At 58.3% G+C, this 16,600-nt stretch overlaps 1 protein-coding gene across 1 annotated transcript; it reads right to left on the bottom strand.

The window, feature by feature from the left end:
* Positions 1-2,173: 2,173 nt before the first annotated feature.
* Positions 2,174-12,215, bottom strand: TSPEAR (thrombospondin type laminin G domain and EAR repeats; the record flags this gene model as incomplete). Its single annotated transcript, XM_084212443.1, has 12 exons — positions 11,515-12,215; positions 9,163-9,383; positions 8,854-9,092; positions 8,407-8,497; positions 7,914-8,070; positions 7,427-7,558; positions 6,354-6,586; positions 4,919-5,105; positions 3,401-3,630; positions 3,122-3,309; positions 2,495-2,596; positions 2,174-2,327 (listed from the first exon to the last, which is right to left on the bottom strand). The coding sequence occupies exons 1-12, from the start codon at positions 11,606-11,608 to the stop codon at positions 2,174-2,176; spliced, it is 2,028 nt and encodes a 675-aa protein (XP_084068569.1). The 5' UTR covers positions 11,609-12,215.
* Between the last annotated feature and the right edge of the window lie 4,385 nt (positions 12,216-16,600).

The raw sequence follows: 16,600 nt of genomic DNA, 5'->3' as shown, positions 1-16,600 counted from the left end.
GTGGGATGCTGTAGTTCTTATCAGCCATGCAAGGACATTCAATGGCCTGTTATCAGCAGGGGTCCCCCTGAGGGAGGAGTGATTGAGATCACTCAGAGAGAGATAAGGCAAACTGCCCACTTGACACAAGACAACTGCCAGACAGATGGTAACAGAACACATCTGGCCTTGCCACAACAGGGAACCCATGGCAGAGAGCACCAGCACCGTCCTGTAGAGCAGGGCTGGCTGCCAGCTCCCAGCATCTTCACAGGGAGCTCATGACCACCTGGTGGGCATCAAAGCTTCCCAGCAGGAATCTCCAGCACTTCCTCCAGACCAGTGCCACCAATCCCCCCTCCCCAGCAAGGCTGGAGTGAGCATGAGCAGATGACATGGGACACCCCACGTGGGCCTGTCCACGGTGACCAGGCTGTGGGGACAAACAGCCCCAGGCAGAGCCTTTTTCCCTACCATGGCTGGGCTAGCAGGGAATGCAGCCCCAGCCACACACTTGTGGTTGGGAGAGATGGGTTGTGGGGCCATGAGGTCCCCGGGGTGCAGAGGGGTCACCCCATCCTGGCTCAGCCTTGCCAAGGGCAGGACAGCCTCCCCAAGGCCCTCAGTACCAGGGAACTCCAAAACCTCTGTTTCCTCAATAAAGGCCTGCACTTAGGAAAAGCCCTCAGGGTTTGTGCTGTGCTGGGAGATGAGTGTCCAGGGAGGGTGGTGGTGCTCATGGTGCTCGGGGGCTTATCCTAATTCAATCTCTCCCAAAGCAGACCAGCCTAAATTCAATGTACCAGCACAACTCCCATTAGGTGCCATCTCCTCCCACCCTCAGCTGACTCTCCAGCAGGGACCAGCTGCCCAAATGCATCTGGTCTTGCCTTATCTTGCCCTTTTCAGGGCTGAATTAGAGTTGTTGCTCACAGCTCAGTGATGGAAGCAAATCAAATTCTCCCTTTTCTCACAAGGGAGAAATGGTCCTTCCTGGCAAAGCCAGCTGCAGCAGCACTGAACAGGGAGAGGAGGGAGGGATGCAGAGGCTCACCCTGCAGGGCTGGACCCTGCAAAGGCTCAGGCTGTGACCCCCAGCCCTTCTTGATGGGGCTGGCACCTCCTGAGTGCTCCCCAGTGCCAGTGGGTGGCCCAGCTCCCCAGGAATCCTGGCTCTGGGGAAGGCTGAGAGGTGCTCTGGGATACTCAGGTGAGGCAGTGGGTCCTGGGTGGGGGGAACAGAGGGGCACCCACACCCCAGCACACTTCTGTGGTCAGGATCACCTCATCCTCACTGGGCTACCCATGGCCATGGCCATTCAGGGGTGACTTGCTGGGTGAAGGGATGTCTCTGCCACGGGCAGAGCAGCTGGGTTACCCACGTGGGAGAAAGGCTGGGTGCACACAGTTTATTAGAGCTCTGGTTAAGCAAAAGAATCCCCCCTCAGCAAAGGTAGGGAAAAGAAAAGAGGCCACAGTTTCACCTGAAGCAGGTTTGGGTTTCTCCCACTCCCGTGGTAGCTGGATGGGTCCAAATGCAAAGCAGGTTTTCTCAGGGGTCCCTAACCCCAGCAAGGACCAGCAAGGACCAGCCCTGGCACACACCAACAGCTCTGTACAACACACACAGCACTTGCTGAGGGAGACCCAACCCAGAGTGGGAGGGTGGGCAGGCACCTGTGGCAGTGGCATGAAGGGGACGTGAAGAACGGCTGCAATGTCACACCAGATGTCCTCAGGAACATCACAGCCCCAGGCGGACAGAGCCAGCCTGGACACGCTTTCCCCCCACAATTTCTCACAGGTTTACTCCCCTCTGCCATGCCCCCATCCCAGCAGCTCCTGCTCTGCTCTGCCTCTTCCTTCCCTGGCTTTGTGCAAGCTTTGGCCACAGCTGCTGGCAGCTCTGGGGCCCTCCTGGGGACTGGGAATTGCCAGGCACCATGGTCCTGCTAAGCCCGGGGATGCACCCAGGCTCCAGCCACCTTGGCTAGGACACGGCTCTGGAGCGTGGTGACAGAGCTTTCCCAGGAGAAACAGCCCCTGGACAAGGCTGCAGGGAGCCTGGAACTCCCTCCTCCTCCTCCTCCTCTTCCTCCTCCCTTCCTGCAGAGCATGCAGCAGCCACTGCCCGGCCGATGCTGCAGCCATTCCTGGGCTCTGTGTCCATCTGCACCGACGGGCCGAGCGTGCCTCAGGTGGTTTTCAGCTTGAGCACCTTGGAGAGCGGCTCCTTGGCGCTGGAGTAGAGCAGGAAGGAGCCCTCGGCGGTGTGGAACGCCTCCCAGTCCCGGCAGCCCACCGTGGGGAGCTGGTGGGCTGCCACGAAGCCTTCATAGCCTTGCCACCTGCACAGGGAGGGCAGTGAGCTCCTGGGAAGGGCAGGGCAGTCGAGCCATGGGGCTGCCAGCTCCCTGCTGTGCTTCAGGAGGGGATGTGCCTCACTGGGGCTTCCCATCCCTGCCTGAAAATAATCCTAAACCTCCCTGGGCAGGTGCAGCAGGGTGTGCAGTACCTGTAGATGATGCTGTTAACAGAGAAGGTGAAGCCATCGAAGGAGTTGGCCACCACCAGGAAAGAGTCGTCTCCCACTGAGAAGAACTCCCAGTCCAGGGCACTGGGGAGGGAATGAGCAGAGGCACAGGTGAGATGGATCCCGTGTGGCCACCCCACTGCAGTCTCTGACTGCCTGAGGACACACAGAAAACCCTGCTCTTCCCCCCAGGCTGTTCCTGAAAGAAATCCACCCCATTCCCAAATCTGGGCCCCTCTCCCATCTCCCAGTGGGAACTGGTGCCCAGGAGCCATCACCCATCACCCTCCCCACCAGTCCCAGTCCCTGGGAGTGTGAAGTCTGCAGGAACCCTCCAGGAGACAAGCAAGGGCAGTTTTAAACTGAGAGAAAAGAGGCTCTGGCACAGGCTGCCCAGAGCAGCTGTGGCTGCCCCTGGATCCCGGGAAGTGTCCAAGGCCAGGCTGGACAGGGCTTGGAGCCACCTGGGATAGTGGAAATGTCCCTGCTCATGGCAGGGAGTGGAATGAGATGGGCTTTAAGGTCCATTCCCACCCAAACCATTCTGGGATTCCATGAGACCTTTGGGTTTCTCAGGGGAAGAAGCACCCTGAACCCTTGCACAGGTACCTGTAGGTGAGAAGGTCCTGGAATTTAACAAACATCTGGGCTGTGATGTTCAGCTCATAGATGGAGGAGTTGATGGCGTAGAAGTTGGAGGGTGCTGGCATCCCGCTGTCATAGCTGTGGCTGTTGGCAACAGCCAGGAACACTCTGTCCCCAATGTGAAACACCTCCCAGTCAGCTGCACCAAATGTCTGTGGGGAAGGAGGCCATGAGGAGCTGGATGTGGCTGCCCTGTCTAAACACAGGATTGGGGAGAGCTGAGGAGCAGTGGCCAAGCCTTACCAGGATAGACTGGAAGAGCTGGAAAGAGCCCCTGAGCCAGATGTAGATGTGAGAGTAGATCCTGGTGGAGGTGCCATTGAACGTGTTAGCCACAGCCAGGAAGGAATACGGTCCAATGGTGAAGAACTCCCAGTCGTAGGCTCCAGAGGTAGGAATGGTCTGGTTAGTTTCAAACAGCCCTGTCCTGGGGTTCCACCTGTATATCACACTGTCTATGTTGTGGTTGTTCCCTGGGGGAGACAGATGTGCACCGTGAGGGAAAGCAATTCCTGCTTTGTGTAGGAAACAAGACCCCGAAACAGGCTCATGAATATTTACCAGCAGGTCACAAGGCTCTTTGCAAGTGACCTGCTGCTCCCCAAGAAGTGGCCAAAGAGATTCTAGAGCCTCCATCCCTACCTAAAGACCCCCCTCCACCCCTACCTAGTGTCTCCATCCCATGGAACACAGCGACAGCTTGGCCCAAGTGCACAGCAGCAGCAGCAGCAGCAGCTTTGTGGCAGCCCTGGCTGAGGGGGGACAGGCAGAGGCTTTATCCCCACACAAGCAGCACTCCAGAGGCTCCCTGCCAGCATCCCAGGGTGGACAAGCTCTGCTGGCTGTCCCACTGTGTAGCAGGGCCAGTCCCAGCTGTGGCCCTGTGTCACAGCACATGGCACAGTGGAGGGGGCCACCATACACAGAGTATCACCCCACCATTTCAGAAGGCTTCAGACCATACAGAGTAACACTTCAGAAGGCTGCAAGGGGCTACTCCTCTTGTTCTTTAGCTCAGCCTTTTATCCCCTCCTGTTGATGCCTTGCCCCTGTGTGCCCTCTGCTCCCTTTGGTGGTTGGTCAGTGCCCCTGGGCGCTCCATGGCTCATTGCTGCTCACCTGCTGCTCACAGTTGTACCCCTTGAGGCTCAACCCCACCCCAATCACCACAAACTCTGTGCCTACATCCCTGAGCTCCAGACCTTGGGGGCTTCCCCCCTGCCTTAAAGCATGTACTCCATCCTGGGCTCTGCTCGAGCATCTCCACCTCACACCTGTGTGGGACCCAAAATCCTCATTGCAACAGGGGCTTGGGCAAAGAAAGGCTGCAGGAAGAGTGGGAATGGCCACATGGATAAGTGGCAGCTCCTCAGGGACTGAACCTCCAGCCCCTCTAAGGGAAACATCCCCAGTTTGGCTTGGCCATGATGGTACCAAGCCCTGGGTGATGTGCACGGCTGGTACAGATTGGTTCTACTGTATGAAGATGCTCAGCAAAGAAAAGTCTAGAATGCACTGTAACCAAAACCAAAGGGTCTGCAGGCCTGCCTGCAGCTGGAGCTGACAGCTGTGGGCACAGCTCTGTCACCCACCGCCCTGGGCTGCTGTGACCTCTTGGATGGAATAAACTGCATTTTGTATACAATAAACTGCATTTTGTATGCAATAAACTGCATTTTGAAGAGCTGCCCGGAGTCCCACACCCCTCATTTCGGCTCTTACACCAGACACCCCCTGCAGGGAGCACTGAGGGCTGGCTACCTTCTCTGTGGTTGACCACAGCCAGGAAAGCCTCTCCCTGGATGACAAAGGCCTCCCAGTCCCGGGCGCTGTGCGTGCTGAGCCGCTGGTACGCCAGGAACTTCGCCTTCCTGCGGCTCCACTTGAAAATCACCGAGAACTCCTGGCCCCGCTCATTCTGCTCGGAATTCGCCACTGCCAGGAAGATCTGGAAAAGGAAAAGCCAGCATGGCATGGGTTTCTCCTCTCAAAGCAGCATGGAGAAGGAAATGCAGGGGGAGGTGGGATGGAGGTGGGATGGTGTGGCCCTGGCTGGGGTCCTTGGGTTGTCCCCAAGCAACACAAAGTGGGGACAGGGACCCTGTGGAGGTCTCTGTGCATGGCAGGGGCACAACTGGCAGCCAGGAGCTCTTAGACAAGGGGAGGGAGAGCTGAGATGTTGGCACTCACTCTCTCCAGCCCCAGGAATGGGGAGCATGGGTGTGAAATGCTCTGGGGAAGGAGGGAGGTTCAGCTGACAAACCCCCCTGGAAGTAAAGGTGGTTCAGAACAAAAAAATGCAGGTATGATAATGATAACAATAATGGCAATAAAAATAACAATTCCCTGAGACAAGACATTTTCCAGACCAAGAACTCCCTGTGAAAGTGCAAGAGACAAGAATGGTGCAGCAGAGATGGCCAAGTGCAGGGCAGGGAGCACATCCGAGCTCTGTCATGCTGTGCCACCCTTCCCATGGAGCAGCAGAGATGATTCCCCAGTCTGGGCCACAAAGAGGGACAGGGCCACAGCCCACAGAGAGGAAAGAGTCACTGGGGGTGTCTCTGCCTCCTGGCCTGTACAGGACCAAGGCTTTGCTCAGCCAAGGAGCAGCCACCCCCAAAGACAGGGCTGTGCTGGGCTGTCTCCCCACAAAAGGTGAATCCCAGCTCTGCTCTCTCTGCAAGCACCAGTCCAGGGAGCCCATCTGGGGCATCTCCAGACACAGCTTCAGTGGGAAGGGAAAACCAGAAGGGGACAGAGGGGGAACAATCCCAGCTTCCCTGGGAGCCCTGCACAGAGCTGGCTCTCAGCAGATGGCTTTCCTGGGCTCCTCCAAAGTGCTGAGCAGCTTCCCAGGGAGAGGAACCAGGCAAATCCTCTGCCCAAGCCCCAAGGCAGATTGCCCAGGGGAGAAGAGGTACCTCTGAATTATCATTCTGGAATAATTTAAAAGCAAGAGAGTTTAAAAATGCAATGGGTTGGACTCAGTGGGTCTTGAGAGGGAACTGCAGGCCCTGATGGTTCTTTAAGACCACAGGCAGCCGTGGTCTTAAAGAATATAGGTAGCCCTGAGATGCAGCTACCTGTATTCTCCAAACCTATATTCCCTAAACCACGCCCAAGACTCCAGGCTTCAGAGAACCCAGCACTGGGCACGTACTGCAGCATGGGGGCACCTTCCTGGCAGCCTCACCTTCTTCCCAATGGTGAAATACTTCCAGGACTGGGCCTGGTGTGTGGGGATGTTCTGGTAGTGCACAAACTTGCCATCAGTCCACCTGTAGATGGCTGAGCCCGGCGGTGTCAGGCGGTTGGCCGTGGCTGCAAAGAGCCCCAGCCTGGGGATGGTGAACACCTCAACACCCATGGTCTCTGAGTTGGTCAGCAGCTTCTGGTGCTCCTCCACGTAGTCCAGCCTGGGTTGGACTGGGAGAGCACAGAAAAAGGGGTGAGGTTAGGCTCCTGCTCTGCTGCAAGGGTCTCCTTCCTGTTGGGAAGGATGAAAGTCTGGCAAGAAAGTCTCACAGGTATGTGTGCTTGGCAGAAAGATTTTTGAATGGGCAATCTGATGAAGGAATAGAGATGGAAGCAAGTTTTGATAGAGAAGAAAAGAATTGCTGAGCCAGTCTTACTGGATAACCAAGGAGGCAAAGGATGTGTTAGTTAGAAGGGGTTTTTATGGCTTAGAGCAAAGGATAAACCCACCCCAAACAAGAAGATGTTTTTACCAAGCAGAAAGAGAGCACAGGCAAACAAACATGCCAATGTGGCAAGTAGGAAAAAAGTCTCAGAATTTTCCACTGCAAGAAAATTGAAAAACAACTTTTAGCTGAAACTGTAATGTACTGACTTTAGTGATTGGAGAGCAGTGACATGAATATGGTAATGAAGCAGTTATGATGGGCTAGAGATAAAAGTGAAGGCATAGATTGGTTCTACTGTATGAAGATGCTCAGCAAAGAAAAGTCTAGAATGCACTGTGACCAAAACCAAAGGGTCTGCAGGCCTGCCTGCAGCTGGAGCTGACAGCTGTGGGCACAGCTCTGTCACCCACGGCCCTGGGCTGCTGTGACCTCTTGGATGGAATAAACTGCATTTTGTATGCAATAAACTGCATTTTGTACGCAATAAACTGCATTTTGTATACACTAAACTGCATTTTGTATACAATAAACTGCATTTTGAAGAGCTGCCCAGAGTCCCCCATCCCTCATTCAGGCTCTTACACCTTCCCTCCCCCAGAGTGGCAGAGCCCCCCCTGGGTACCTTCCAGCATGGAGAGCCAGGCGCTGCCGTTGCAGAGGTAGAGCCCTCGGCGGGAGGCGTTGAACCAGAACTGAGCCTTCTCCTGCTTGGAGCAGCGGGGCCGGGCCCCCAGGGTCACCTTCATGTCAGTCTCTGGGCATGGAGAGGAGCCAGGAGCCTCTCAGTGCACACAGGGCAGGAGCAGCGAGGCAGGAGGGGCAAGCATCCCAGCCTCATCCCGATGATGGGCATCGGGCAGCGGGGAAAATGGAATCCCAGCACAGATCTGGGAAGCCACAGACTGGGACAACTCTGTGTGGGGCCACTGACACGAGCCCAGGGAGCCAGGCAGGGCCACCCTGCCTGTTCAGGGAGATTTTGGACAGGGATCCCAACACACACTGAGAGTGCTGGGAACAGGAACACCCTCCTGCCCTCTGCTCCTGCTTCATTCCCAGACCCTTCCTGCCAGAGGTGGAGGAGGAGGAGCCTGCCAGGGAGCACTGACCGTAGGGGTATTTGAGCACCTCGTTGCTCACGGCCTTGGCAGGGACATCCTGCAGGACACTGGGGACAGAGAGCGTTGCTGCTTTGAAGTTCACGGCGTGGCATATCCGGGGGGTGGCATCAGCTCCTGGCAGCAGGACAAGCTGTCTCAGCAAGCCCTGGGAAAGGGGGAGCAGAGGGATGGAGACCAAGCCCCACAGGTCACAGAATGGGAGCTGCAGGTTATTTGTGCCTTGGATTTCCTGCCTGACTTCTGCTCGTTGCCCTCCCTCCTGGGATGCAGAAGTCCCCACGGGATTCGTGCACATCTGTCAGATCCCAGATGTCCAGCTGGGGCAATCTAACAGCTGGTGTAAGGGGAGCACTGGCATGGAGCTTGGAGCAGCTGAAGCCCTGCCAGCACAGGGCACTGCCTGTGGGACACCCCAGGCCAGCCACGAGCAGCCCTGAGCCCACCTGGGCACCCAGGGCCAGCCCACAGCAGGGGCACCTACCGTGAACACGCCTTTCCTCCTCCGCCTGTTGCCCAGGTAGAAGCTGGCTCTCCTCACCGACAGCGAGGCGGGAAATGGTGTCTCCACCACCCTGGGGATGGGCAGAGAGGGTGTCTCACAGGAGAGAACAATTTCAAAGCATCTACTGGTGGCCAGAGGAGATGTGGGTTAATAGGGAAAATAATCCAGGTGTCAGCTCTTAATTGGATAGTTTAATCTTAAAAGACCTTGGAACAAGAGATTGTTGGCCACTTGGTGCCTTCTAATGAAAAGCTGCTGAACTCTCAGCAGTGAGACTGTTTTACTGATAAGAAATAATAAACACCTGAGTCCCAACATGAATTACTGTCTGGAGTGCCTTCAATCCAGACCCAGAGAAACCCACAACTGAACCCCCACAGTGGAAGAAAATCACCCTGCCCACCCTGCCGAGCCCCCCAAACCTACACGTCCTTGGGGAGGCTGCAGTCCACCGTCAAGGAGAAGGACTGGCCGGAGACAGCCAGGACGAGCGTGTGCCACCGGCTGTCGGAGAGGGACACGTTGGGGAAGGTGACGCGGGTCTGCCATCCTCCGGCGCGCTCCTGGCTCCAGAAGAGGAAGTGCAGCTTGTCGGGGGCGTAGCGCAGCCCCACCAGGACGCCGGGACTCTCCTCCACCATCAGCGTGAAGATGTACTCGTTCCTCTGCGGGAGGGCAGGGGCTGGCACCGGCGGGGCCGTGCCGTGCCGTGCCGTGCCCGCTGCCCGCGCTCACCTTGGCGGGGCGGCGGAGCGCCCGCAGCGTGACGATGATGGAGAACTCCTCGGGGAAGCGGTCGCAGTGGATGAAGAGCCGCGAGGCGGGGAAGGCCAGGGCTCGGGGCCGCCATGCGGGGAGCTGCAAGCCGCGCAGCCCCTGCACCTGCAGGACCCGCACGCCGCGGGCCAGCCCCCCGGCCGGCACCGCCTCCGACAGGATGTCCAGCGGGCGCAGGTCTGTGCCGAGAGACAGCGGAGGGGTTTATCCCGCCGTGGGATGGGGGTACCCGGCGCAGGAGCCTGCCAGCCCTTGCCTGGGGTCTGCCCCGAGCCCCCGCTCCGGGCCCACAGGTGAGATTTGCCGCTCAGACACAAGGCCGGCATCTCCATCGCCACAGCAGGAACAGCGAGGGTGCAGAACGTCTCACTGAGCCAGCTCTGAGCGCGGACACCTGCCGGCCAGGCAGCCCCGGGGCTGCCAGCGGCTCCCTGGGGATCCCCCGGTACCGGCAGGCAGGGCAGCCACCCGTCCCCATCCCTGTCCACAGGGCAGTGGGGACAGCTCCACCCCTCCGGCCCCGTTCGGGCTCTCCCAGCCCAGCCCTAATTGCACACACGCACACGCACTCTCCCAGCAGGCACCAAAACCGCTCATTATAAATAATTACCCTCTCCCCAGAGAAGAGAACGCCGTGCCCAGCCCCAGGGCATCGCCCCGGTGAGAGCGCACAGCACAACAGCACCAGAAAGTGCCACCCCACGGAACACTGCCAGGTCCAGCATCGCGGCACAGGAAGGGCTGGAGCAGCCGTGGGGGCTTCTCCTGGCCTTGGACCCTCCCGGTTCTATTTTTGAATGGTTTTCTGGCAGAGAAGGGAGATGGTGCCCGAGAGATGAAGCAGCACTTGGCTGCACCAAACATCCCCGATTCCGTCCCACCCCGCTGAGACCTGGCTTTTAGCTCCAATTTGTACTAATAAATCCGGGCTGCTGGGGCACAGCAGGAGGGCTGGGAAGGAGGGAGCTGCGAGCAAGGCCGGGCTGTGTGTCTGAATCCAAACCAGCTGCCGAAGGGAAGCGCTTCCTGCACACACAGCCCAGCTCCAGGTGGGCAGAGCCAGGAGGAATCTGCTCCTGTGGCTCCATCCAGACCAGAGCAGGGAGATGGGTGAGGTCCTTCCCACCCTGCCCGCCCCTCTGCTGGTTTAAGCTGTTCCTAAAGCAAAGTCCTGGTGGGGGGAGTTTAACTGGAACAGCTTATATCAGAAATGCATCACTCGGGCAACGGCCAGATCCTGTTTTCCCCAGCAAAAAGTACAAGCTGAGCTCAGGCTTGGATTTGCAGAGGAGTTTAGGAGCCCCCAGTTGCTCCTGAGATGCTGAGGATGAGCTGGGGCTGGAGGTTGTGGGCCAGGAAGGGGCCAAGTCCTAAATCCAAATCCCTAAATCCAAAGCTCTGCCTCCCACATCCATCACTGCCAAGGCTGGCAGAGTAGCTGGGGCGCTCCAGCCCAGCTTGGGCAGCGCAGGTGGCACCAGGGGGCCTCGTGCTGGGGTCCCCAGGATGATGCTGGGGCCTCAGCACCCCCAGGACCCCCCAGCCAAGGCTGCTTGGGGACAGCAGGGACATTCCCAGAGAGACTGCAGCCCCTCGGGGCAGTGGGCAGAAACTCTCCAATCCCTCCCTGTTTTTCTTCTCACATCACCTGGGCTGTAACAGAAAGTAAATACAATTGCCATCAAACTGGGACAAGGCCTAAGCATGCAGAACCTGGGCCCAAAGCAGCCCCAAAAGCTGAGCTCGCTGAGCTCTGCCCACCCAGCACAGGCATGGGGAGGGGACGGCAGAGCCGGGGCACCGGGACCCTCCTCGGCTCGGGAAATGACACCGGAGCTGCCGGGGATGGTGGGACGGGAGGGTGGGGACTGTGCCTGTCAGAGCACAGAAGAGTCCGGGCAGGAGGGACTTTCCAGGGGGACTTCACGGCTCTCTTCTCCTTCTTCCAGTCCTTCCCCTCCCCTCTGCCTCCAGCAGAACCTGGGCCAACGCCTGTGCAGCGGGGACAGACAGAGCTCTCCCCACAGCTCCCAGAGGGCTGGCTGCTCCCCTGTTGGCCCTGTGGGGGCTGCAGGCACAGCAGTGACCCCACACCCTGCCACCATCCCTGCTGCTGGCACGCAGCCCCTGGGGCATCTCGGTGCACTGAGCGGGCCCTGAGCACCGAAACACCGGGGCTGGGCGGCCGGGAGAGGCTGACCCCAGGGGCATGCCCCCCGAAACAGAGCACACCCGGCAGCGTGGGGAGCATCCCAGTCCCGGCAGGTGAGCACACCTGGCCCCGCTGCAGCCCCCGCCCTCGGCTCCTACCTGTGCAGTGCTGCCAGCTCCTGCCCGCCCGGGTGAAGCCCCCGCCGCTGGCCCAGCGGAGCAGAACCACCCAGAGCAGCAGTGGCGCCGACATCGGGGCCTGCCCTGGGGGGGTCCATGCACCGGGACCCCCCCGTTGTCCGCTCCGCCCTGCCCCGGCTCGGCTCAGCGCCCCGGGGGCTCCGGCATGCTCCGCAGCGGGACCCCCGCGCCCCCGGCGCCGCTCCCCGGCGGCTCCCCGGGGTCAGCCCCGGCGGCCGCAGCCCGGCTCTCTGCCCGTGCCCTGCCTGGGCATCGCCCCCGGGGGGCTCCTGGGGGGCTCCCGGCGAGGCAGTGCCGGCTGCAGCCTGCACACAGACATTTAAATGAGAGGTCGGTGGTGGGAGAGGAGGAGTCCCGGCTCCTCCGAGAGCTTTTATCTTTTGCCCAACCCTCTGGAAGGCGGCTTTGGGGAGGGATTTTTTAATTTTTTTTTTTTTTTGCTTGCTTTCTTTGCTTCTTTTCATTTTTGGTGATTCATTTTTCTGGGCTCACATGGGAGTAGGTGAGAGATTCACCCCTGCCTGGAGAGAACCGGGTGGGAACCTTCCTGCCCTAAATGCATTGGTTTTTAGCTTGTGTTGGATGAGAGACCCTCTGACCCCTCTGGACCACTCCACCGTGGCCAGATCCCAAAAACTGGGTGTTTTTCCCTCAGAATTGTCCCAGGCAGGTGATGCACATCCCATTCCCCAGGCAAGGCTCCATCCCAAGGGCCAGCCACCAGATCCAGCCACCAGACCCAGCCCTGCCACAAAAGTGCCACGGATTCAGAAACCCTCCAGGTTCTGCTGCTGCAGGGGAAGCGTCAGCAGCGGGAAAGTTCCCTGCACACAGTGAGCTCTGCTGGGCTCCACCAGCCACAGAACCAGTCTCTTCCATTCCCCAAACAATTGAAACAGGCTCCCACCCCCCTCGTCCCCACGGCCTTCCTGCGAGGCGAGCGCCGGAATGGAAAGCGGATGGCGAGGACCAAACGCCAGAAATTGTGTTGCAAACTGGGGGTTTTGTCAGCGAGGAAGAGCCAGAGCCGGACCCACAGCCGTGTTTGCCGTCAGTCTGTCCTCACCCCGAAGGGCTGGGGCTGAGAGTGCAGCCCAAGGAGGGCAGCCCAGGGTGGAGAGCAGCGCCATGCCCACACCTTGGTCCCGCAGCCCAAGGGGAGCTGTGCTGAGCCCCAGGAAGCCCAAGACAGCAGAACGTTGGTGCCTCTGTCTCAGAGCTGGAGAGTGGCTGTGTGTCTGTCCAACAGCCCCAGCAGGGCTGCATGGAGCTCCCCCCTCCTAACAGCCTCCCCTGGGGCATCCCCCAAATTAGGGTTCTACCAGGATTGTGTTTAAACAGAGAGAGAGAGTTTCATGTCTGCAAGAGATCAAACACTGCTGTCTCCTCATCCTCATCTTCATCCTAGGGATGGTGTCCAGTGGCACAGCCATAACCAAACCTGGGGGTCCCAAATGGTACATGAGGGTCCTGAATGGCACCTGGGAGTCCCAAATGGCAGCTGGGGGCCCTGAATGGCAGCTGCTGGAGGTGAACACAAGGCTGGAGGTGAACACAAGGCACGCAGGAGGACAAACCATCCCATCTCCCCTGACAGGCACAGTCCCTCCTGATACTCCTCACAGCCTGGAGGGCACCCACCAGGGTTGAGCAGCTGCCTGGCTGGAACCCCAGGCCATGTCCAGGATGGAGACTGGTGTTCCAAGCCTGTCTGGCAGAGTGGTGTGCACTGGAGGAAAGGCTCCTGTCAGGTTGGAGCTGGGGAAGGCATCACAAACGAGAATCTGAGCCACCACCACATTTCCCAGGGCTGCACACATGTGTCAAGTTAAGCGTGGCTTTGGGAGCCGGCTTTGGGAACTGCCCTGAGCAAGGGATGGATTTGGGAAAGGCTCCTGCTGAGGCTCTGCAAGGGTCCAGGGAGGGAGGGAAAGTCCTGGCAGAGATCCTGAGTCCATTGGTTTTCCAAAGGGGATGCAGCTACCTCTCAGTGCTTTCTTGGCCAAAAAAAACCAGTCAGTGGGGACATCCTCAGAGGCAAGGACAAGCTGTGGGTGCCCCCTCGAGACCTCCAGGCTAGAGGTGGAGGGACTGAAGCCCCCAGTGATGAGCACAGAGGACATGGTGGGCTCAGGCTGCTGTGTTGATGAACAGTGTCCAGGTGAGGACAGGGACTTTGAAGGGGGTTTCCCCCTGCCTGGGCTGGGATGCTGGCGTGGCAGGAGGTGGTGGAGCAGCTTGGCCAGGGCACTTTGCTCCCTGCCTGGGGAGCCCAGCTGTGATGTGAAGTAAGGACAGGGACACATCGCTCCCCGCTGTCACACTGGGTCCAGAACCTGCTCTGTGTCCCCAGGACAGTAGGAAGTGGTCTGCAAAACAGCTCCTAAGCACACAGGCACACATTCCTGTGTGCAGAAACAAGCACGAGGGGATGAAATAAAAGAGACAAACAGCGAGACGTTTGCCTAATTCGCATGGGGCGTAAATAAAACCATGTGGTGGCTCCGAACAAAATGATCCTTGGATTTTCACCAGAAAGGTTTGGCCGTCCCTGGGTTAGGAAAGGTTGAGAAAGCCATCTGTAGGCAATCCACTGCAAGAAGAGCTTCCATGCAGGGGACAGGGCGAGGAGGGCACCTCCTCGACGCCAGGGGCTGGCTGGACCCTGCACACGGGGGAACGTTCCTGCTCTTCCAAGGCTGTAACTCATTCCTTATTATTTGCAGACACAAAGCCGTGTTTCAGGGCTTCATGCCTTATTCATTTCAGTCTTTATTCCTGACATCTGTATACAATCAGAGGATCCTTTAGGTTGGGAAAGACCTCTAAGTCCGTCAAGTATTTTTCCCTGAAAGGCAGCGCAGGCATCAGCAAGGGCAAAGCTTTGAGGGACCCCAGAAGTACCTGATGGACAAATGCCCAGCCCATGGTGTCCCCAGATTTTCTCTACTCTCCTGCCTGCATCAGCAGGGCCAGCAGAGCCTGCCACACTCACAGCCACGGGGACAGAGCTGGAGGTCAGTGATGAGCACGTGGAGTTGGTCTCACCTGTGTGAGTAGCAGGGTGGACATCAACCCTTTGGGATCAGCACTGAAGGAGATGGAGGGAATTGCATCCCAGATCCCCAAACCACACTTTGGCTTCAGCAACTCGAACACCTTCCCCAGCATGGTGGGATGAGGCCTCCATCAACTTCCAAGGCTCCTCCCTTGTCACCTCTGCCCTTTCTCCCAGGCTGAAAATCTTCCCTGTGTTTCCTGGAGCAGCTTCAGCTCCCTGAGTCCAACCCACCATCATAAAGCAGTTCCGGCAAGAGATCTCCACCCCAGGAAACCTGTCAGCGTTGTACAGAAGCGCAAAAGTCTTTAACCCCAATGCCTTTCAAAAGCTGAATTCCCAGAAGTTTTGGAGAGGCTGTGCCAGGAAAAGTTTTGTGAAAGACTGGGAGGATTGCAAAAGGCACCGTTTTTAGGGAAAAAAAAAAAAAAGGCACAAAGCCGTCCCAACACAGCAGGTCCTGCTGCCAGCTTCCCAGCGTGGAGCTGCCTTCGGGAGCAATCCCTGCCAGGCGGTGGCCAGCCACCAGCATCGTGTCCCAGAGCCCTCCCTGGCCCCACACCCACTGCCAGCCCCAGGGAAGGAAGGAGCTGGGAGCCCCCAGCCTGCCTGGGCCATGGCAGCAGGCAGTGGCTTGCAGCCCGTGTGCCTGTCCAGGCAGCCAGGAGGAAGCTGAGCATCCTGCCCTGCATTTGGAGGACACATGGCAGCTGAGCTGGCAGGCTCTGAAAGGGCTCCAGAAAGCAGACACTTAACTTTCACCAGTGCAGGGAAGGGAAGACAGGCTCTGAGACCACGCTTCCACAGCAGAGCTGCTTTGGATGGGGCTGTGCAGCCCCCACAGCTGCATCTCCCCTCATTTCGCCCTGCATGTGACCAATAGCTCTTCACTATGGCCTGCCCCTCGTTGATGTCACTGTTTTAATTTTTGTCACCTTCCCCCAGTGTGCCCAAAACTGTTGAAGAGGCTGAAGCACCTCCCCACAAGTGCAGGATCCCCAGACTCACCACTCTGGATGGACAGCATCCAAGCCAGGCACCCGTGAGCATGGGAACAGTGCTCTGGGGGCTTTCTGTAGATCTCAGGTGTGCACAGAGGCAAAAGAGCAGGACAGGGGCCTACAGGTCACTGGGTGGTGGTGCAGGACACCCAGGAGCTCTGCCTGGACCCCCTGCTCCACCTGCAAGGGGAAAATTCTTTTTGGCTTGGAGCTCAGCTGAGATCCCTCTGCAAAGGGAACAAACAGCAATCCAGAGGCCAAGGGGAAGGAGGCAGCACTCGTGTTCCATTCTCACTGCCTGTGCTTTAACCTCCTCCAGCAAGGACTCTTGTCCCAGCAGCCTGGGGTTGTGCAGAGCAGCTGGGGTTTTGGGAACACCTGAGCTTCCCTGCATCAGGATCAGCAGCTCAGCAGGCTGAGCAAGCACACCCAGGGGCTCCGTGTGGGGAGCTGCCAGCTTGGCCAAGCAAGCCCCACGCCAAGCGCTCCGTGCTGGCTGCTGCCCAGAGATGTTGTGGACTCTCCATCCCTGAACACGTTCAAGGCCAGGCTGGATGGGGATTGGAGCAACTTGGGCTAGTGCAAGGTGGGCTGGAGTCAGATGAGCTTTAATATCCCTTCCAACACAAACCACTCGGGGATTCTGATCTGTGATCTCTCTCTGTAGGCTGCCTTGGAGTAACACCTGAGCCCCAGGGCTGGCTCTGGCATGGGGAGAGGAATCTCCCTTGGCAGTGCAGAGGGAAACCCTCCCCTGGCTCTGCCTGCAGCCCTTTGATCTGGGCAGTGACCACACCACCAGCTCTCAGCAGGCAGCACAAGGAGCCACAGCAAGGAAACCCAGGGATTTTCCCCACGTGCTTGGGCCCACTGAGGGCTGGCAGGGATACAGAATGGGAAGCACAGTGCTGCCTGGGCTGAAACAATCCCATGGCTGCCAGGTTAGGGACCAGTCAGCAACTTCTGTGCCACAAATCCACCTCAG

This window comes from Fringilla coelebs, assembly GCF_963513975.1.
Source record: "Fringilla coelebs genome assembly, chromosome: 10".
NCBI lineage: Eukaryota > Metazoa > Chordata > Aves > Passeriformes > Fringillidae > Fringilla > Fringilla coelebs.
Note: the sequence above shows the minus strand (reverse complement) of the source record. Positions and strands in the feature narration are given on the sequence as shown.